Source organism: Stomoxys calcitrans, chromosome 3, assembly GCF_963082655.1.
Source record: "Stomoxys calcitrans chromosome 3, idStoCalc2.1, whole genome shotgun sequence".
NCBI lineage: Eukaryota > Metazoa > Arthropoda > Insecta > Diptera > Muscidae > Stomoxys > Stomoxys calcitrans.
Window position 1 is genome coordinate 90,926,582 of NC_081554.1, and position 22,597 is coordinate 90,949,178.

General features: G+C 39.9%; 1 protein-coding gene across 2 annotated transcripts in view; it reads left to right on the forward strand.

The window, feature by feature from the left end:
- The window catches only part of LOC106087769 (thioester-containing protein 1 allele R1), a 115,925-nt gene that overhangs the window by 91,401 nt on the left and 1,927 nt on the right, over positions 1 to 22,597 (forward strand). For both annotated transcript variants that reach the window (XM_059364269.1, XM_013252922.2), the window contains exons 4-8: positions 440 to 704; positions 773 to 1,052; positions 12,780 to 12,867; positions 15,207 to 16,275; positions 20,384 to 20,908. In XM_059364269.1, coding sequence (XP_059220252.1) covers positions 440 to 704; positions 773 to 1,052; positions 12,780 to 12,867; positions 15,207 to 16,275; positions 20,384 to 20,908 — 2,227 coding nt within the window. The remainder of the gene's footprint in view (positions 1 to 439; positions 705 to 772; positions 1,053 to 12,779; positions 12,868 to 15,206; positions 16,276 to 20,383; positions 20,909 to 22,597) is intronic.

Consider the following 22,597-nt stretch of genomic DNA (forward strand, 5'->3'; position numbering starts at 1 on the left):
GAAATTTGGGACAGTGCGTTGTGTCAGTCTCTTCGACATTTGTCTGCAACTTGGTCCAAATCGGTCCTAATTTGGATATAACTGCCATGTAGACCGATATCTCGATTGACCACATAAAAGGCGCATTTATAATCCGATTTCACTGAAATTTGACACAGTGACTTAGGCTTTTCGACATCCGTGTCGTATATGGTTCAAATCGGTTTATTGTTTGATATAGCTACTAAAGGGAGCAATATTTTGTTATATACAATTGAGCAATGACTTGCACTTATATGTATTTGGTCCAAATCGGAACATATTTCGTTATATCTGTTATGGGACGTAAGTTAGGCAATTTTCACCGGATTTTGATGAAAGCTGGTTTACATATATACCCGAGGGGGTTTGTATCCAAAGTTCGCTTTAAGTTGATCAATTCTCCAATTTTTTTTTTCAGCTCTACTGACTTGTCCGAACCCGTTGAAATCGAAGTGTCGGCAAATCATACTCTACCTTATCTGATTTACACTTTAACCAGTCACGGAAATATTGTACGAGAAGAATTCATCCGCGTGCCGCCTAATCAGAATTCGCACGAGTTTCTAATTAATGTATCCATGTCAATGGTACCCAACTCCTACCTCTTCGTCTACTATATTATAGAAGATCAATTGTTTTACTGTGAATTTACAATTCGTTTGCCACACAGTTTTGTAAATAAGGTAAGGTTATATTTTTTTTTTTTTTTGGCTCGTTAGTGTCCATTTATTGTTTTTATTCCGTTTTTCAGTTAGCCATTGCTGCACCATCCAATGTAAAACCAGGCCAGAACATTACTCTCAACGTAAAGGGACTACCGAATTCAAGAGTATCCATTATAGCTGTTGACAAGAGTGTGCTTTTACTCAATTCTGAAAACGTGTTGCGAAAGGATAGCATTATAAAAGATCTTGCCTTCGACAGATCATATAGCCACGATTACCCGCTACCTATTAGGTACCCGCACACTCCCGGCTATGGTGCCGGATTGATCATTTTGACAAATTCTAAATACAATATTCCCACGCTCAGTAAGTATGCAGCAGTTATTCTAGCGTTTTTAAAAATTGCTTTTTCTACCACGAACCGTTGGTCTGAAGGAGATATCTTTGAATTGTGTGCCTTGAATACGGAAGTCAGCTGGTAGTGAAATTTATTCATTTCAAGGCTGACAACATCTTCAGTGCTTAATAACAAAAAAAATATTAGATGCCCTGTGTTTTCGTTAAGCCCTACTATGCTCACATTAGTGATTCAGGCGTAATGAGAATTAGCGGGCAAAGTGGAATTTTAGTAGGGCCTGCTGCAAGGCCGGCCACCCTTACACGGGAAGTATTTAATAGGAGACAAAATCGACTAAGTGGATGTACAAATACACGTTAGTTTATCTATGACAGGGTGTTGCTGGTCCACGAACAACGCACAGTAAGATAGAAAAACCAATAAATGGAAATAAGTCTGCCATTTTAGTACGGAAAAAAAAATATTCACGAAATTTTAAATTGTTATAGCTAAGATGTTAACCAGATTTATTTCGTCGACTTTAATCTTGCACACATACCGCTCCATAGTATCTTGTATGCGATGGGGAGGAGACTTATTCCTCTATAGTTGGCACATACCGTGTTATCCACTTTCTGGTGTGCTCCTGTTGCCTTATCGTTTTTCAGCCGGGTTACTGCTACTGGACTTCGTTTTGACTGGGTAGACATTCTACACTATTATCTGGGATTGGTTCTGTGATGTACTCATGGTCACACAAACATAACAATCTACTCTATAAACATTAAAACTTTAACTGCCTTTGTCAAAAATCTTACCCAAAAATTTTCACCACACCCAAGCGTAATATTGTTAAAAAGCCTGCAACTTTGCTATCACACGCAGAATATCACAGGCAGACTATCCTGCACTAAGTCAGGAATTCTGTGCTACAGTGTTAATGTGTGTTCGTCGCCCACGCACTTAACTCGGCCTGCGTCAACCCGAAAGGGTTAACCAAGCATTTCGACTGCATTCCTCTGGTCTTCATTGCCAAATCGTGTGCTTTTTCATTCCCCTTGCCCCGCTATGGCCCGGCACCCAACCAATACAGATCCCGCCATCCTCAGAGGAAGCGGTATCTCCTTCTTATACTCCAAGACTGTTCGTGACCTTACAGTCCTGGTTGTTATAGCCCTGATGTCTAGTTTACTGTCCATAAAGATGTCCATACACGACGTCCTCGTGTTAACATCACGCCGCCTCACGCATTCCCTTATCGCCCAGATCTCCGGTTGTAGGACAGAACTATGATCAAGCAGTCGGAAATAGATGTTAGACCCAATGTTGAACTCCAGGGCCAACTCCGTCCTCAAATGGCAATACCAAAATTTTGTCAATCCAATGCTGCGCCGCTGGCAGCATTTCCTCGCACTAGACCTCGGGTATCTCATCGGAAACCGCCTCCATTCCTTTGATGTTTCCGTCGCCTTGATTATAACGCGATGATATGAGCTGCTCCTATCTTCTAACCACTCTCCCATCTCTTTAAGTCTCATAGCCGCATTGGCTGCCTCATACTTAATCTGTATGCCGATGGGTCGGATACCTAGAATAGCCTCCAGTGCCTTAGTGAGCGTGGTCCTCTTGGCTCCGCCCATGACAAGACAAAATGTACTCTGAGCCTGTTATATTATTCTTACGTTGCACACTTTCCCCATTGCAGTCCTCCAAACTACTGAAGAGTAAGTACATACGTATTAGTCTAATCACGCCAATTGACGTTGTTAAGGGTGCAAAACGAAATAAAACACAAACAATTAACAAATTTATGAATATTTTTAATTTTGCTTCCTGACACGTCACTTATATTTTTTCGAATCTCTCAATTTTTTCTGTACAATGAAAAGACAATGACAATCCAATGCCTACATATTTTTTAAAACTCAAAAGTGTTATATAAACTAACAAAGAAAATGAAAACTTAACCTACTTTGTTAAAAAATAAATAATTTAAACGATTGAGAATAATAATTGTGGATACACCACAACACTTTGGGTCTTTCTGCATAGCTGATTCGGATCCTTACCTCTTAGAAGTATTCCAAGAGTGTAGCAGTATTCTTATGCTTAGCAGATGGGTTCAAATCCGTCTTCAGTCAGCAGCATCCGTAATAGATTTTTTATGGTGGTCACCCATGCTACTGCCAACTAAATGCTCTGTAAAACTTGCTCCCTTAGCTTTATGCCTTAAGACACACAATTTATCCACTTGGCTTATCCAGTCTCTAAAGACTCGGTCCACCCGGTACTGGTCTAAGGATTGGATCAGTGTGTTGGTCTAGTATTTGTTAAAAGCCCCCTCTCTTCTTCCAAGCTTTGGATATTGTGGTGTAGAAGATTCATCCTTAGATGCTTCGCCAGCTGCTGCAGTCGAAACACCTTTTGAGTTGAATCTTTTAATGCTAACGAACATCTTGATCCTAATCCAACCGATTGACCCACAGTCGAAGGCCTTTTTGGGTTCCGTATTAGATTTGGATTTTTATCTAATTTTGCTCTAGTCGTGCTTTTCTGCTTTCAGTAATCTGGCAGATATTAGCGATGTGACCGATAAAATATTGGAATTGTAGTCCCTTAGTCTTCCCATGTCATTGTGCGAGAAGAGGTATGTATAGTCCTTTTTGACCCTCCACCATGGCTCGCATTTGTCGAGTTCTATGCGCGGTATCTCTTTTTAGGCAAACAAATATTGCGCCTCGTAGGGGCTCAAGAAGCAAAATCGGGAGACATGATTATATGGGAGCTGTATCAAGCTATTGATCGATTCAGACCATATTAGACACGTATGTTGAAGATCATGAGAGAAAAAAAAAGTTTGCCAAATCGGATGAGAATTTCGCCCTCTAGAGGCTCAAGAAGTCAAGATCCCCGATTGGTTTATATGGCAGCTATATCAGTTCATGTACCGATTTGCGCCATACTCAATTTTTGGAAATCATAACAGAACACCTCATGCAAAATTTCAGCCAAATCGGATGAAAATTGTGCGTCCTATTGCCTCAAGAAGTCAAGATCCAAGATCGGTTTACATGACAGCTATACCAAATTATGAACCGATTTGAATCATACTTAGCACAGTTATTGAAAGTGCTACCAAAACACTACATGCAAAATTTTAAATCGGACAAGAATTGTGCCCTCTAGAGGCTCAAGGAATCAAGACCCAAGATCGGTTTATATGGCGGCTATATCAAAACAGGGACCGATTTGAACCATACTAAGCGCAGTTGTTGGAAGTGATACCAAAATACCACGTGCAAAATTTCCGTTAAATCGGATGAGAATTGCGCCCTCTCAAGAAGTCAAAACCCAAGATCGGTTTATATGGCAGCTATATCAAAACATGAACCGATTTGGCCCATTTGCAATACCAACCAACCTACACTAATAAAAGTATTTGTGCAAAATTTCAAGCGGCTAGCTTTACTACTTTGAAAGTTAGCGTGCTTTCGACAGACAGACGGACGGATATGGCTAGATCGACTTAAAATGACATGACGATCAAGAATATATATACTTTATGGGGTCTCAGACGCATATTTCGAGGTGTTACAAAGAGAATGTCGACATTAGTATACCCCCATGCTATGGTGGAGGGTATAAAAACAAGTAAAAAGGCATTAAGTTCGGCCGGGCCGAACTTTGGATACCCACCACCTCGGGTACATATGTAAACTCCATTTCGTCACAATCCGGTGAAAATTGGATAACTTAAGCATTCGGCACGGACATTGAGTGGTCTAATATATATGTCACTATTCAATTTTGTAGAACAAAATATTGGTCTTTTTGGCAGATATATCCAATTAAAAACCGACCTGAACCATATTGAGGTCGGATATCGTGAGGATCAGAAAAACTCACTGTTTCAAATTTCAGCGAAATCGGTAATAAATAATGCTTTTATGGACGTCAGTTCCCTTATCGACAGATCGGTCTATATGGCAGCTATATTGAAATATAGTCCGATCATAACCATATTTAGGTCGGATGTTGGGAAGTCCATTTTTCATTCGTTGTCCTTCGGGCCTGGTCCTGAAAACTTAGCTTACATGTCGCTAGAGGCATACCAACAGATTCCAGTATCGCTGGATTGTGTAAGGTAGTTCCTAGTCTCGCAAGCTCATCCGCTTTACAATTCCCTGGGATATCTCTGTGGCCCGGTACCCAGAACACGTGAATTTTGAACTGTTCGGCCAACTCCAGCTATTGAGAGATCTGCGACAGTCGAGGGCGGTTTTTTTTTTTTTGTTCAGAAAAAAGTTCTCCAGGGATTTAATGGCTGCGTAGCTGTCTGAGAAGATTTTTATGCCAATCGTCGGAGTGACATTATATCTAAGCCATTCCTTAATAGCAAGTATCTCTGCCTGATACACAATCTTCCGATCTTCCGAGTACACATCAAAGCCCAACTGTTCGTTAAGTTTGGAACTATCCGTATAGAAGTCTATGTAACTTCTGTTACCAGGGATATCGCAGTTCCAGTCGGTTCTATCAGGAATGGTGGCAAAGTAATTTTGATCAAAAAGCGGCTCAGGTAGGGTGTAAACCACACTGCCTGGAACATCGGATATTGTATCAAGGATAACACAATGTCCATAGCCGCCACATGAACAATGAGAAAGCTCCCTTTACCTCACGGCAGTGGTCGCAGCAATTTGGGTAGCAACAATGTCCATAAGATGTAGCATTAAATTCAGTGCATCAGATGGTGTCGTCCGCAGTGCGGCTGTGATGCACGAACAAGTCATCCTTTGGATCCGGTTAAGTTTTGAGCAGTAGGTAAACTTTTGAAGCGCCATCCACCAGACCACAACACCATATAGCATTATAGGTCTGACAAACGCAATATACACCCAATGCATGATGCGCGGTCTAAATCCCCAACTTTTTCCAATGGCTCTCTTGCAGGTGTATGGGGCAAGAGTGGCCTTTCTTGCCCTTTCCAGAATGTTGGATTTGAAGTTCAATTTCCTGTCCAGCAAAACACCCAAGTATTTTACGCATTCTGTAAATGGAACATTCTCTCCACCCAAGGAGGCAGGTTTCACTGTAGGCAACTTGTATCTCCTGCTGAAAAGAATAACTTCTGTCTTGCACAGATTTATACCCATACCACTTTCGGTAGCCCACTTTGCTGTTGCACGTAGAGCTTCCTGAAGTATATCTCTTAGAGTGCTGGGAAACTTTCGCCTAACCGCAATTTCCATGTCATCAGCATACGCGACCACTTTTACGCCTTTTTCTTCCAGTGACAATAATATGTTGTTAATGGCTATATTCCAAAGTAGAGGAGACAGACTGACCCATCTTTTTAGATCCACAGATCACATTCCCCTGAGAGCCCATAAAGTATATATATTCTTGATCGTCATGTCATTTTAAGTCGATCTAGCCATGTCCGTCCGTCTGTCGAAAGCACGTTAACTTTCGAAGGGGTACAGCTAGCCGCTTGAAATTTTGCACAAATACTTCTTTTATGTAAAGGTCGGTTGGGATTGAAAATGGACCATATCGGTCCATGTGTTGATATAGCTGCCCCATAAACCGATCTTGGATCTTGACTTCTTAAGTCGCTAGAGGGCGCTATTCGTATCCGACTTGGCTGAAATTTTGCCTGAGGTGTTTTGTTATGACTTCCAACAACTGTATTAGGTTTGGTTCAAATCGGTCCATAACCTGATATAGCTGACATATAAATCGATCTTGGGTCTTGACTTCTGCAGCCACTATAGAGCGCAATTCTAATCCGATTTGGCTGAAATTTTGCACAAGGTGTTTTGTTATGACTTTCAGCAACTGTGCTAAGTACGGTTCAAATCGGTCCATAACCTGATATAGCTGCCATATAAACCGATCATGAATCTTGACTTCTTGATCCACTACAGAGCGCAATTCGTATCCGATTTGGCTGAAATTTTGGATGAGGTGTTTTTTATGACTTCCAACAACTGTGCCAAATATGGCACAGTTATTGCTCCATAACTTGATATAGCTGTCATATAATCCGATCTGGGATCTTGACTTCTTGAGCATCTAGAGGTCGCAATTATTATCCGATTTGGTTGAAATTTAGTACAACGACTTCTCTCATGAACTTCAACCTACGTGTCAATTATGGTTTGAATCGGTCTATAACCTGATACAGCTTCTTTATAAACCGATCTCCCTATTTTACTTCTTGAGTCCTTTAAGGGCGCAATTTTGGACGAATTGGCTGAAATTTTACACAACGACTTCTACTATGGTCTCCAACCTACAGTTCGATTATGGTCCGAATCGGACAATAAGTTGATATTATAAGCCCATTTTAGTAGCAATTATTTCCTTTTATCATATGCTTGCCTAAAGAGAGATACCGGGAAAAGAACCCCGAACCATGCGATCCATGGTGGAGGATATATAAGATTCGGCCCGGCCGAGTTTAGCACGCTTTTACTTGCTTTTATTGAATTTAACATTCTCAAATGTTTTTAGTTAAATACATAGAAATCTGAATTATTTGACATTTCTATGTGTATCTGCATTTGCTTTGATTATTGTAGTTAGTGGAACCGAGTCGGATATAATACTATATCCGACTATACCTCGTATAAGATTTTAGCATGAAAAAATCGGTTCCCTTTTATATAATTAAGAACAATACAACAAAACAAAACAAAGTCATAAATTCAAATAGAATATTTGTGTCTTTTGAATACAACGTCCTATAATTTTTATACCCACACACCACAGTGGTGGTGCAGGGTATAAGTATTCGGTATACTATTGATAAGTATACCGAATGACTTTCGGATTCGATTTAGCCATGTCTGTTTGTCCGTCTGTGAGTCCATGTATTCTTGTAATCAAACTGCAGGTCGTAATTGTTGTCCGAAAATCACGAAATTTTGCATATGCCACTTTTTTGGCCCGAGGACAAACGCTATTGATCGGTTCAGATTTAGATATAGCTCCCATATATATCTTTCATCCGATATGGCTTTTTAAGGCTGTAGAAGCCACAATTTTCGACCGATCTTCACAAAATTTAGCATTGGATATTTTATTTAAGGTCAACATATGTGTGCAAAATTTCATAAAAATCGGTCCAGATTTAGATATAGCTCCCATATATATGTATCACCCGATTTGTACTTAAATGGCCTTAGTAGCTACAATTTTCATCCGATCTGCACACAATTTGGCACGGACTGTTTTGTTATCGATCTTAATATATCTGGAAAATTTCATCAACATCGCTTAAGATTTAGATATAGCTCCCATATATATCTTTCATCCGATTTGAACTATTAAAGCTGTAGAAGCCACAATTTTGGTCCGACCTTTACCAAATTTGGTGTGGAGTCGTTTTTGTGAAGTTTCAATGTATATGCAAAATTTAATAAAAATCGGATCAGATTTAGATATAGCTCACATATATATCTTTCATCAGAATTTTCGCCCGATTTTACATGAGACGTTTAAATTGACGTTCCAATACGTGCGCAAAATTTCATTAAAATCAGTCCTAATTTAAATATAGCTCCAATGTGTATACTTCATCCGATATGGACTTTTATGGCAGTAAAAGCCACAATTTTGGTCACATTTTAATGACACATACTGGGACGTCAATCTCTATTTGACGCCCCAGTATGTGCCATTCAAATTGGCACAGGTTTCGATATAACTCCATATAATCTTTTATCCGATATGGCGTTTTAAAGATGTGGAAATCCAAATCTTTTGTCCTATGGTAAGAAAATCTTACAAGGTTCTAAATTGCTATTTCAATTGATATCCAAATTAAAGTCTGACTAGATTTCGAGATAAGTTCTGCATATAAAAAGTACCATATGCACTAAGTGGTGTAGGGTAATATATAGTCGGCACCGCCCGACTTTTGCCTTTCCTTACCGTTTTGTTTTTTTTTTTTTTTTTGATTAAAAGTTAGTTGTGAACATTCACAAAATTATAGTTTAAGCAAAAAAAGAAACCAAAAATTAACAAAATAAGTCAAACTATGTACTTGAGTGTCAAAGAAGGGGCCAAATGATGGCCTATAATGAATTTGGACTTTTAATTCACTATATAGCTAAAAAGGGCAAGCTAAGGTTGAAAAGTTTTTGCGGAAATTTTAAGAGACGTCGAAAACTATGTCGAAATTACCAAAATTCGAGACGAAATGCTGACAATACTGAATTGCTGCACAAACAGGCAAGATCTTCGCGTACCCAAGTGCTTGGGCGCAAAAACTTTCTTTACGAACAGCGCCTACGTACTAAGGATCTTGCTTCTACACGAGGAAGTAAGAGCTTTTGGTCGTTTGTAAAGGGGTAAGGAGTAGCGTTTTATATATCCAAACTCTTGTTAAGGATGATCAAACGTTCACACGTCGATAAGGCTAACCTGCGTGCTGATATATTTTTTTTTGGGAACTCTTCCCTGCCGGAAAGCAATGAACCACTCCAGTTAATCGAAAATGATATATTTTCAAACTCGTGGAGTTGAAGGGGCTCTTGAGAATATCGATCTTAATAAATCTCCGGGCCCGGATTGCATATTAACACTTGTCTTGCGCAAGTGTTGTTCGAAGCTTGCTTGTCCAATACACAACCTTTTTAACCTTGCTTACCGTGTGGGAGTCTTCCCTGTGCGTTGAAAATATGCGATCGTTCAGCCAATACCCATGAAGGGTGAGGCGAACAACGCTGCGATTACCGGCCAATTGATGAGTTCCACTTCCTCCAATGTTATGGAGAGCATGGTTTTTCACCATATTATGAGATATTTAGAGTCGAATGGCCTTCTTAGTGACCAAAAGTACGAGTTTCGTAGAAATTGGCCGCAAATGTACCCCAGGGCTCTGTCCTTTCTCCTTCTCTTTTTCTTATTTCATCAACGACCTGTTGAGTCAGACAACGAATCCGATCTACTTCTTTGCGGATGATGGTAATCTCTGTCATTTGTACTCATTCGACCAATGGCCGAGTCTTCGAGAGATTAAGTACAAGAGGCGGATTATGGACAATACACTTTGCCAGAAGTTGATGGCCATTTCTGACTGGCATCGAATTAATCGAGTAGTTTTAATGTACGGAAGACTCAGTGCTGTGTGTTGTAATGCAAATGATTTGGTGACACATTACGATCATCTCTGTCTATCAACGGCATAGATGTTGAGCAATCAAATATCTTGATGCAAAGTGATGACCGTTGGGCTAAACACGTCTTCGAAGTGTCGAAAGAAGCATTCATACCACTTCATACTGTAGCACTTTCATAAGGCCGAAACTGGAGTACTACTCACATGTATGGGCTGGAGCTTCAAATCATCCCTGGAGCTACTGGACCGTGTACAGAGGAGATCGATGGCGTTAATTGGAGACAGTAGGGTATCCCACTCTATTGAAAATCATCGTAACGTGGGTTGTCTGGCGCTGTTCTATCGGTTCTCTCTTTCATGGTGTGTGTTCATCTGATATTCGTCTTTTATTACTGATGTAAGGATGTTTATCAGAAATACTAGAATTTCTAGGAACTTGTTGACTGGCCAGCGGACCGAACAATGCATTACAGAGAAAATTCTTATTTCACCCGAACCGTTTGTATATGAATAGAATCGACTTACGACTAATGTTTTTCCCACCCACTAGACATCCAGAGATTTTAGATAAATGTCAACAAATAAAAGCCGCGGTATCACTTTTTAGGCAAACAAAGGATAAAAGGAAAGAATTGCTATGTTATTAGAACAATATCAAGTTATAGTTCATTCCGGACCATAAATGAACTGAATATTGTAAACCATAGTAGAAGTCATTGTTTTAGATTTCAGCCAAATCTAGTAAGAATTGCCCACTTTAGGGGCTGAAGGAGTAAAATAGGGAGATCGGTTTATAGGGGAGCTGTATTAGGCTATAAACCGATTCCTGCCATATTCGACACGTATGTTAAAGGTCATGAGAGAAGCCGTTGTACAAAATTTCAGCCAAATTGGATAATAATTGCACACTTTAGATGCTCAGGAAGTCAAGATCCCATTTCGGTTTATAAGGCAGCTATATCAGGTTATGGACCGATTTGAACCATATTTGGCACAGTTGTTGAAAGTTATAATAAAACACCTCATGCAAAACTTCATCTAAATCGGATAATAATTACGCCCTCTAGTGGCTCAAGAAGTCAAGACCCCATATCAGTTTATATAGCAGCTATATCAGGTTATGAGCCGATTTGAACCATTCTTATTACTGTTGTTGGAAGTCATAACAAAACACGTCATGCAGTATTTCAGCCAAATCGTGTAGGAATTGCTCCCTGTGTAGAATAGCGCGCTCTATTGGCTCAAGAAGTCAAGACCCCAGATCGGTTTATATGGCAACTATAACATGTTATGAACCGATTTAAATCATACTTAGCACAGTTATTGGAAGTGATTCCAAAACACAAATTACAAAGTCCGTCCGTCTGTCTGTCGAAAGCACGCAAACTTTCGAAGGAGTTAAGCTAACCGCTTGAAATTTTGCACAAATACCTTTTATTAGTGTAGGTCGGTTGGGATTGTAAATGGGCCAAATCGGGTCATGTTTTGATATAGCTGTCATATAAACCGATCTTGGGTCTTGACTTCTTGAGCCTCTAGAGGGCGCAATTCTCGTCCGATTTGACTGAAATTTTGCACGTTGTATTTTGGTATCACTTTCAACAACTGCGCTTAGTATGGTTCAAAGTGGTCCATGTTTCGATATAGCTGCCATATAAACCGGCTAATGGGTCTTGATTTCTTGAGCAATTTTTGTCCGATTTGACTGAAATTTTCCACGTAGTGTTTGGGTATCTTTCCCAATAACTATGCTAAGTATGATTCAAATCGGTTCATAATTTGGCATATCTGTCATATAAACCGATCTTGGATCTTGACTTCTTGAGGCAATAGGCCGCGCAATTTTCATCCGATTTGGCTGAAATTTGTCATGAGGTGTTTTGTTATGACTTCCAATAACTGTGCAATGTATAGCGCAAATCGATACATAACTTGATATAGCTGCCATATAAAGCGATCTGGGATCTTGACTTCTTGAGCCTCTAGAGGGGCGCAATTGATCAATAGCTTGATACAGCTCCTATATAAACCTATCTCCCGATTTTGCCTCTTGAGCCCTTACAAGGCGCAATTCTTATCCGAATTAACTGAAATATTACACAATAGCATATTCTTATTTAATATTCTTTGTTTGCCTAAAAAGAGATACTGCGCATAGAACTCGACAAATGCGATCCATGGTGGAGTATATATAAGATTCGGCTCGGCCGAACTTAGCACGCTCTTACTTGTTTTCTCTTCATGATGAAATCATCAATGAAGCTATATGCCGTTGTCGTACTAGAAACTGGGGTGTAACCTACCCAGCTACTATGTCCCAAACCAATTGAATGAAAACCAGCCTCTCGATAAAACTGAGAGGAAATATCAAATATTATACCCACTCTTCGAAGGACTGAGGCTTTTCCTATAAAAAACTGATGGTCTAGAATAATCTTAAACATGCGAAGAAAAGATTGTATTGGTATTGACCTTGGCGGAAGCCTCTACATACCAATAGCTTGCCAGAGAGTGAAGCCTAGCTTATTGTGTTTAGAAACAAAATAATTTATCCGGAAGTGTATTTTTTCCGATTATTGGTAATTCCTTCTCTTAATATTATTATTTGGAAATTGCACTCTTTCAGAATCCCTCACCGATCGATCGCCTTCCAATAACTCTGCACCCGTCCGTTCAATATTCCCAGAGACATGGATATTCAAGGATTTAGACATGTACGTATATATGTAAACGAATATTTAATATTTACGCGTCGCTTTTATATTGTCCCATCTTCCGGTTTGATTCCTTGAGCAACTAAAGAGACGCGTACCTAGCCAATATGATTAAAATTTCGCACACGAAGTTCTTTTATGACATTCAATACCCATATCAACCATGTTTGAAATATATGTATTTATTACTATTAACAGGTACTTTTACTTTAACATTTGTCCCATTAGCCGAACTTAGAATAGCGTTCCAAACTCCTTAATCTTCTGCGCTTCTTCTTAAATCTCTGGCACCAAGTTTCGAGGTGTCTCTCATCACTTGATCTCTCCATTGGGCTTTTGGCGGTCCCGGTTTGCGTGAACCATCGTCATCGCCTCCACAACACTTATCCGCTGGAGATTCATTATTCATTCTGACAACATGAACTGGCCAACGCAACCGTTGTATTTTGATACGTTTAACTACGCTAACGTCGTGATACAGCTCATACAATTCGTGCACTCATAAAAAAAGTTTGCTGAAAATAGCAAACACTGCCTGCTGAAAATTAGTAGTTAATTTTTTTGCCATTTCAGTAGTAGTTCTGCTATTACAGCAGTAGTTCTCCAATTTCAGAGCAGCAGGCTTACTGCTGAAAAGTCTGTTGTTTGCTGAAAACAACTGGTGCTTAATTATGAAGGGGCCGTGCCGAATCTTATATACCCTCTACCATGGATCGCATTTGTCAAGTCTTTTGAAAGACTTTTTCAAAATATATACATGCTACCTCAAGTTATTGAACGATAAGGACTGTACATGTCAAGACTGCTAGAAGTCATAGAAAAATACCACACTCAACAGATTGAGATCATACTTGGCACAACTGATGGCAGGCAAAACGGCCTTTGCAAAATTTCAACCCAAAAAGGACAAAAATTTCCTCCTCTAGAAGCTCAAAAAGTCTCATCCGAAGAGCGTTTTATATGGTAGCTATATCAGGTTATGCACTGATTTAGACCATACTTATCACAGTTGTTGGAAGTCATTTCTCAACGAAATATTCAAAATTTCAGACAAATCGGATAAGAATTGCGCCCTCTAGAGGCTCTAAAAGTGAAGGCAGAATATTGGTTTATATGAACAATACCAACCTACCTACACTAATAAGAAGTATCTGTGTAAAATTTCAAGCGTCTAGCTTTACTCTTTCGAAAGTTAGCATGCTATCGAGAGGCAGACAGTCGAAAATGGCTAGATCGACTTAAAATGTCCAGGCGATCAAAAATATATATACTTCATGGGGTTAGAATAACGAAATTGGTATAGCCCCAAATGTAAATGTGTGTCGCAGTGGATGTTTATAAACACCACTGGATGTATACTTTCCATAATCTTTTCATATCGTTATTCTGTTTGTAACTCCTCGAAATATTCGTCTCAGACCCCATACAGCATATATATTCTTGATTGTCGTGACATTAAAAGTCGATCTAGGAAGTAAAAGCGGCTAACTTTTGAACAAATACTTCTAGTTAGTGTTGGTCAGATGGGATTGTAAATGGGCCATATCGGTCCATTAGCATCAACCCATCATCGGGCGTTATCTGATAGAAGCTAATTTTAGACCAAATATATTTTCCTCTCCTATCTTCGAATTAAATACACTCAGAACTATTTTAATATAACGAGCACGGCAGCAATTGTATTATCTCTCTCGGCGCTCGTAGAAAATATTCTTGGTCTGCTCGTCCTTGTCTTCCGTCGTAGCATGGGCACAAATAAAACTGTTGTTGAATAATTTGACTTTTATGCTGATTGCGGATAGCCTCTCGTCCACTGGAGTAAAGCTAAAGAATGTCTCTTGTTATGGCAGCTATGGTATAGTTCGTCATCGTTTGTTATTTTTGTGACGAGATTACCAGTACATTGCACTTTCTGTAAGGCGGTAATATCTGCCTTGTACTTCTCCAATACATCCGCAAGTGCGTACACTGCACCTTCTCTATAAAGAGTGGGAACATTCCAGGTGTAGATCCGCAGATCATGGGTCAACGTCAACGTTAGGAGAGTCCGTTCTTCCCATACTTCCGTTTCTCAGAGTAATCCCTTTCATTTTCCGGGGGCGAGATACTGGCTAAGCGTTCCAACTGCAAGGGTTATGTGAGATCGCATATATATCCCTCGATGTCGCGAAAAGTATGATTCCGCTCACTCACGCTGACGCAGCCATAATTTTTATTTAATCGCGGTCACCCGATTCATTTGATTGGGTTTGGATCTCGCTCACGAATCGGGTGACCGACGCGTGATTTATGATCTGGCCCGGCTGAACTAAGCATTCTTTACTTGTTTGTATTTGCAGTATCGATTCGAATACACCGCTCACTTTACAAGTGCCAGATACCATAACAACTTGGATAGTAAGGGCATTCTCAGTCAACGATGAAACCGGCTTCGGAATAATGGACAACACCCTAGACATTGAAGCTTTTCAACCCTTTTTCATAAGTGTTAACCTACCTTATTCGGTGAAGCGAGGAGAAATCGTAACTATTCCGGTTACAATATTCAATTATTTGCAACAGAGTCATCCAACCGAAATCACGATGGAAAATAACAGCGAAAATTTCCAACTCATGGATGATGAAAATCAGCCCATTGTCAAGAAACATGATACGCGGAATATCACTGTCCCAGCTAATAATGGAAAGAGCGTTGCATTCAGATTATCACCGAAGAAGGTGGGCAATATAGAAATTCGTGTTGAAGCCAAAAACTCTATTACAGCAGATGCAGTACTACACAAGCTCCGAGTAGACCCAGAAGGCATTGCTCACAATAGCAACCAAGAAGAGCTTTTGACGTTAAGAGATGGTGATGCCAAGAATTTGACATTTCGGACTAATATACCGGCGGACATTGTTAGTGATTCGGAATATTTGGTTTTATCTGTTAGCGGCGACATTATGGGTACCACTTTGGAGAACCTCGATGATTTGGTGCAGATGCCAACCGGATGTGGTGAACAAAACATGGTTAACCTTGTTCCGAATATTTTAATTTTGGATTATTTGAAATCGATTGACAAATTCGTCACTCAAGATAAGTTGGTGAATAAAGGCAAAATTTTCATTGATATTGGGTATCAACAACAACTGAGTTATCGCCACTCAAATGGCGCCTTCAGCGTATTTGGTCCCGATCGATCGACAGAAAGCAATTGGCTAACAGCCTATGTCATTCGATTCTTTATGAAGGGTATGCAGTACTCTGCCATAGAGGCGAAAATTGTGGAAGAAGGTCTCAGATATTTGTCTACCCAGCAATTGGATGATGGCAGTTTTCCACATCGTGGACATCTCTTCAAGCCAGCCCACCAAAATCAATATGGGTTTACGGCCTTTGTAATGCTGACATTCATGGAAGAAATGGTAAGAAACTAAAACAAGAACACAAATAGAAACTAAATATAAGCTCACATTAATGTATGTATAAGAAAAAAGATTTAAATTTTTTGGAAGAGTTTCCATATTTGGAAGACTATTTTAACACTTCCACCTTGTATTTAGTTTTTCGAAATCAAGGACTTTTATTTAAATTACACTATTCATCACACTTATTGGAGAGCTAAATATATTTTTCAAATCTTTGGCGAGTTAAAATGCTGGCCACCATGGCCCAGGTTGACATTCACAGACAAGTTCTTATATTTAGTTTATCGTCCTTATATATTGAAGTAGTATATAGTAGTAGTAGTATTTGATAGTGCGCAAAAAAAAGTGGCTAGCTTTACTCCTTCGAAAGTTAGCGTGCTTTCGACAGACAGACGGACGGACGGACATGGCTAGATTAATTTAAAAGTCATGACGATCCAGAATATATGCTTTATGGGGTCTTGACGAATATTTCGAGGATTACAAACAGAATAATGAAATTAAATATGGTTCTGATCGGACTATATTTAGATGCAGCTGCCTTATAGACCGATCTGCCAATAAGGGGACTGAAGCCCATAAAAGCTTTATTTTTTAACCGATTTCGCTGAAATTTTAAACAGTGAGTAGGTTAAGACCTCCCAACATCCGACCTAAATATGGTTCTGATCGGACTATATTTAGATGCAGCTGCCTTATAGACCGATCTGCCGATAAGGGGACTGAAGCCCATAAAAGCTTATTTATTACCCGATTTCGCTGAAATTTGAAACAGTGAGTTTTTCTGAACATCACGATATCCGTCCTTAATATTGTTCAGATCGGTTTTTAATTGGGTATGTCTGCCAAAAGACCCATATTTTGTTCTATAAAATTGAATAGTGACATATATTAGACCACTCAATGTCCGTGCCGAATTTGGGTGCTTAAGTTATCCAATTTTCAACGGATTGTGACGAAGGTATTCATATACATACATACCCGAGGTGGTGGGTATTCAAAGTTCGGCCCGACCTTTTTACTTGTTTAAACTAAAAAGTCGATTTGGGATCCCTAGTTAGAAGACGACATGTGAGTGAGTGCAGAGACAACGGAGGACATATTGAGGCTTTTGAAAAAAAAACCATTTTCCACAGGATACGGCGGAAATCATGGAGACACCGGAATCTTGGAATAATGCGGTTGATCGAAAGCTTATCATTACAGAATTTATGGTAAAGGAAACCTTGAGGAGCTTCAAGCCATTTAAGTCACCCGAACCTGATGGGATATTACCGGCGTTACTAAACAGTGTTACCAGGAATTGCATATACCCCGACATCTTGGAAGGAGGCAGGGGTGATATATATACCCAATTCCGGCAAGACGAGTTATGCGACACCAAAGGCCACATCCGATGCGATATGCAATGCATTCGTCATTCAGGACCAATAAAACAGCCTACTTATGTCAAGGTAAGGTTTGTGGAGACTGCCCTGTACAACGTTGTGCATAAAATAGAAGAATACTTCGATGCCAAGACGTATACATTGGCAAATACATGCATAGACATCGAGAGGCCTCTTAACAATGTGCGGACTGACAATCCTTTATCTCTACTCCTATGGGTGACCGCCATAAATAACCTGTAATGGCGGCTGGCTAAGAAGGGACTTAAATCCGTCTGCTACGCAGACGATGCTATAATGCTTATAAGTAATAAAGATGCGAATCCACTATGCAGAAAGGCCAAATGGGTCTTGGAGATGGCATACGCCTGGGGGTCACAATGAATGAATGACATCTGCTTGTTCACAAGGCATGTTCCTCAATACAACGATTCCAATATCTGGAAACTGAATTGGAAGCGTAGCGAGAAGGCTCACAGGTATTTGACACTATGCGGATGGAGTCCGAGGATTATCCACTGACTCAACGGGAGCGTGATTAGACCAATACTTACTTACGGGTCAGTAATTTGATGGTGTGCATACAACGTAAGGATAATGCAACAGATTTAGAGAACATGTTTTATTGGCATAGACGGAGCTATGAGGACCACGCCCACAAGAGCACCGCACTCATAGAAAAAAGCCTGCTGATAGCAACAGTCTACTTGCTAAACTAAAATAAAATAAAATGATAGAAAAGATTTTAATTTTTTGAAAGAATTACCCGATCGTGCATTAATAAACAACATTCAAGTGATGAAAAACGAAAATAAAGGGATTTTCACAGTTGTTTTAGTAAAAGGCAGACTATTCTAGATATCCCATCCATGGACAAACAGATTAAGTGTGAGGTAGCCACTGCGTCTAAGGGTCTACATTGAGAAAACAGGGAATGAGATCTGTATCCAACTGCCTGACCATAATACTGTCTTGCAGACGGATATCCTGCCGATCACGGAATGCATGAGTTGTTGTGGTATTAAGTCGAAGACGTCAAGTGTAAACATTTTAGCAGACAGTAAACTGGTCATCAGGGCAATAACAACCTGGAAGGCAAGTTCACGAACAGTCTTGGAGTATAAGAACGAGTTTAACGACTTCTCTAATAATGGTACGCTCCGCATTGTTTGGGTGCCGGGTCATAATAGAAGAAGGGAAAATAAAAGAGCAAAGAATTTCGCTGCGAGGACCAGAGGACTGCAGTCAACAAACTTGGTTAACCCGAAGCCTTTCGTAGCGACGCAGTCAGCGTTAAAGGGTTGGGCGACGAACGCACATGCAACACTATGGAACAGTGAAACAGTCGCTAGGACGACGAACATCCTTTGGGAAGATCCGGATCGTGAGAAGATTGTAAGGAAGTAAGAAGGAGTTCAGTATAGCCTACGGTATCCTAATGGAACATACAGGACTATTCATAGGGCTCATGTTTAGGGCATGTGAGGAAAATGATGAGACGTTAGAGGATTGTCTATGCCATTGCCCGGCTATCGTGCCACTGCAGACAGACACCGGCACTAAGGTTGGGACACAATATCAGACAATTAACTTAAGGGCGTGGGATTCTGTCCTAAATTTTCATTTTCGAGGTAACTTTTTAGTATTTAGACCGCACAGCAAGCCGATTACTGTCTAAGTTGTATGTCCATAGTGTCATGGTACAGATTAACACACTTTTTATACCCACCACTACTGGATGGAGGTATACTTATATAGTCATTTCGTTTGTAACACCTCGAAATATTGATCTGGGACCCCATAAAGTAAATATATTCTGGATCGTCTTGACATTCTGAGTCGATACAGCCATGTGCGTCCGTCCGTCTGTCAAAATCACGATAGCGGTCGAAAGCGTATAGCTAGCCGCTTGAAATTTTGCAAAGATATTTACTATTGATGTAGGTCAATGGAGATTGCAAATGGGCCATATCGATTCAGATTTGGATATAGCTCCCATATAAACCGATCTCCCGATTTGATTTCTTGAGCCCCTGGAAGCCGCAATTTTTGTCTGATTTAGCTACAATTTGGCACATAGTGTTCTGTTATGACTTCCAACAACTGTGCCAAGTGAAATCGATCTATAATTTGATATAGCTCCCATATAAACTGGTCTCTCGGTTCCTAGAAGCTTTAATTTTTTTCTGGGTTGACAGAAGTTTGGTACCTAGAATAAAATTATGCCCTTCAACTAAATTTAGTTCGTATACATTTTTAGCAGGATCCATGGTGATGGGTTCCCAATATTCGGCCCGGCCGAACATAGCACGCTTTTACTTGTTCAATCTAACCTATGATTCTTATACAACTAGAGATTTATTTACTGAATAAAAATTCCCCATAACAAGGAAGAAAACATCTGATTGAATGAAGCAATCAAGCAGTCGGCAGCCCCAGAGAACACTATAGGGCTGATGAGGGGTGCTTATCAAGCTCCGAAATATGCGCTAAAAGAGTGTGTTGTCTGCGTCCGATCCTCCTATGTGTATGACAATTTATTTTCTCTTATCAATGAAAACCCATCAAACAGCTCGAATCTCTTCCCTTTGGGAGATAATTAACATTACCTAAAATCAATGAGCAGCCATAAAAGGCAAACAAAACAAATATGTCATTGACTTTATTTGATCAACAATGATAACCAGTGCTTACTTACCTTATTTTGACATTTTTAGAAATATGCTCGTAAATTCAAGGATGTCATACAAAAGGGAATGCTGTTTCTTAACAACAACATAAACGAAGTTCACGACATTTACTCACTCGCAATAATGGCCAATGTATATGAAAAGGCTGGAAATAGAAGTCAAGCCCAGAATATTCTCGAGAAAATAAATCCAATGGCCAAAGAAGAAAATGGCCTCAAATGGTGGACAAGCAATAACAAGAACGAAGAGAGTGCCAATGATGTTGAGATCACTGCATATATTCTGTTAGCCCTGCCTGAAACATCAGGTGCCTCATATATGCCCATATTCAATTGGTTGATGAAACAACGGAACAACCACGGAGGATATGGGTCCACACATGACACTGTTATTGGATTGCAGGCATTAACTAAATATGCGCGAATATTGGGACAGGACCTGAACACCTTGCTGAAGGTCCATTATATTGCCTCATCCGATGAAGGCAGCCACCTAAAAGAGAATATATTGGGAGTAGACACAGCAAACGAGCTTATTTTGCAGAAAGAGGAGGTATGTCTTACTGATTTTATATATATTGTAGAAATCAATTTGTGTTTTATTGTAGATTTGTTTGTATGTTTGTGTGTTCCTTATAGACTCAGAAACGGCTGAACCGATTTTCTTGAAATTTTCACAGATGGTGCATAATGATCCCGTAGTGAAAATAGGGTACTACATTTTTTGATATCTAAAAAAATAATTTTCAGGAACGCCAGATCTCGGATATGGGTGATGCGATTTAAGCCAAATTTTGTATGATCTCATATAGTACCCTAAAAATAAAAATTTGGTATCCAAATTTCGGATGGGGTGCCTAAGGGGGCCGCCCCACCCTAAAACCTACCAAACATAGATATAGACCAATTACGACAATATGGGACTCAAATGAAAGATATTTAGGATAAAAAAACGTATCTGATATCCATTTGTCGAACCAAGTGCTAGGGGGACCACCCAAACCCCCAAAACACCCCTAAATCGGACATATTTACCGACTGATATCCAAATGGGGGACCACGTTTCTGGGGGGATGGACCCCTTCCCTAAAACACCCCCCCAAACAGTAGTTATTTACTGACCATGGCAATATGGGGCTTAAACAAAAGGTATTTGAGGGTAGAATTAGAAGCTGATATCCAAATATGGGACCAAGTGTTTGGGGGCCGCCTCTCACCAAAAACATCCCCCAAAGGGTAAAAATTTGCGACCATAGCCATATGGGGCTCAAATGAAAGGTCTTTGGGGGTAAAGCACGAATCTGATATCAATATTTGGGAAAAGTGTCTATGAGGCCACCCCACCCCCACAACACCACCCAAATAGTAAGTATTTGCTGACTTTTGCTATATGAGGCTCAAATACGAGTTTTTTTAGAGTAGAACACGAATCCGATATCTGTTTTCAAGGCCAACTCACTGAGTGGCCACCCATCCCCCAAAACACCCCCCAAGCCGCTCATTTTTGCCGACTATGGAAATATGGGGTTCAAATTAAAGGTATTTGGGAGTAGAACACGTATCAACATTAGGGACCAACTGTCTAGGACGTATTTGCTCACCAAGACAATTTGGGTTTTAAAGAGAGTGGAACTAAATATTTATAGTTTTTAGGGCCAATACCCCAAACCGGACATATTTGCTGACTTTTGCAATAAGGAGTGTAAATGAGATTTCAAAACGAATTTGATAACCAATTTTGAGGACAATGGCAATATGGGGTTCAAATAAATAATATATAGATATATGAGAATAGAGCACGTTGCTGATATATTTTCCGGGCTAAGTGTGTGGGGGACCACCCCAATCCCCAAAACACCCCTAAATCGGCCATATTTACCGACCATGTCAATGTGGAAACGAAAGGTATTGGGGGATAGAGCCAGAATTGATACCCACTTTCGGGACCAATTTTCTGCGGGGTCAACCCCCTTCCCAAAATACCCCACAAGCAGCAATTTTTTAGTGACCTTCGCAAAATGCCGCTCAAATAATGGTATTTGGGAGTAGAATTCGAATTTGATATCCAAATTTAGGACCATTTATTTAGGGTATCACCCCTTTCCCAAAACAAACCCCAAAGGGTAAAAATTTTTCGACCATGCCAATATGTGGTATTTAAGATTAGAAAACGAATTTGATAACCTATTTTGGGCCATGTGTTTGGGGGACGCCTCATCCTGTAAACTCCTCTTAAGCTAAT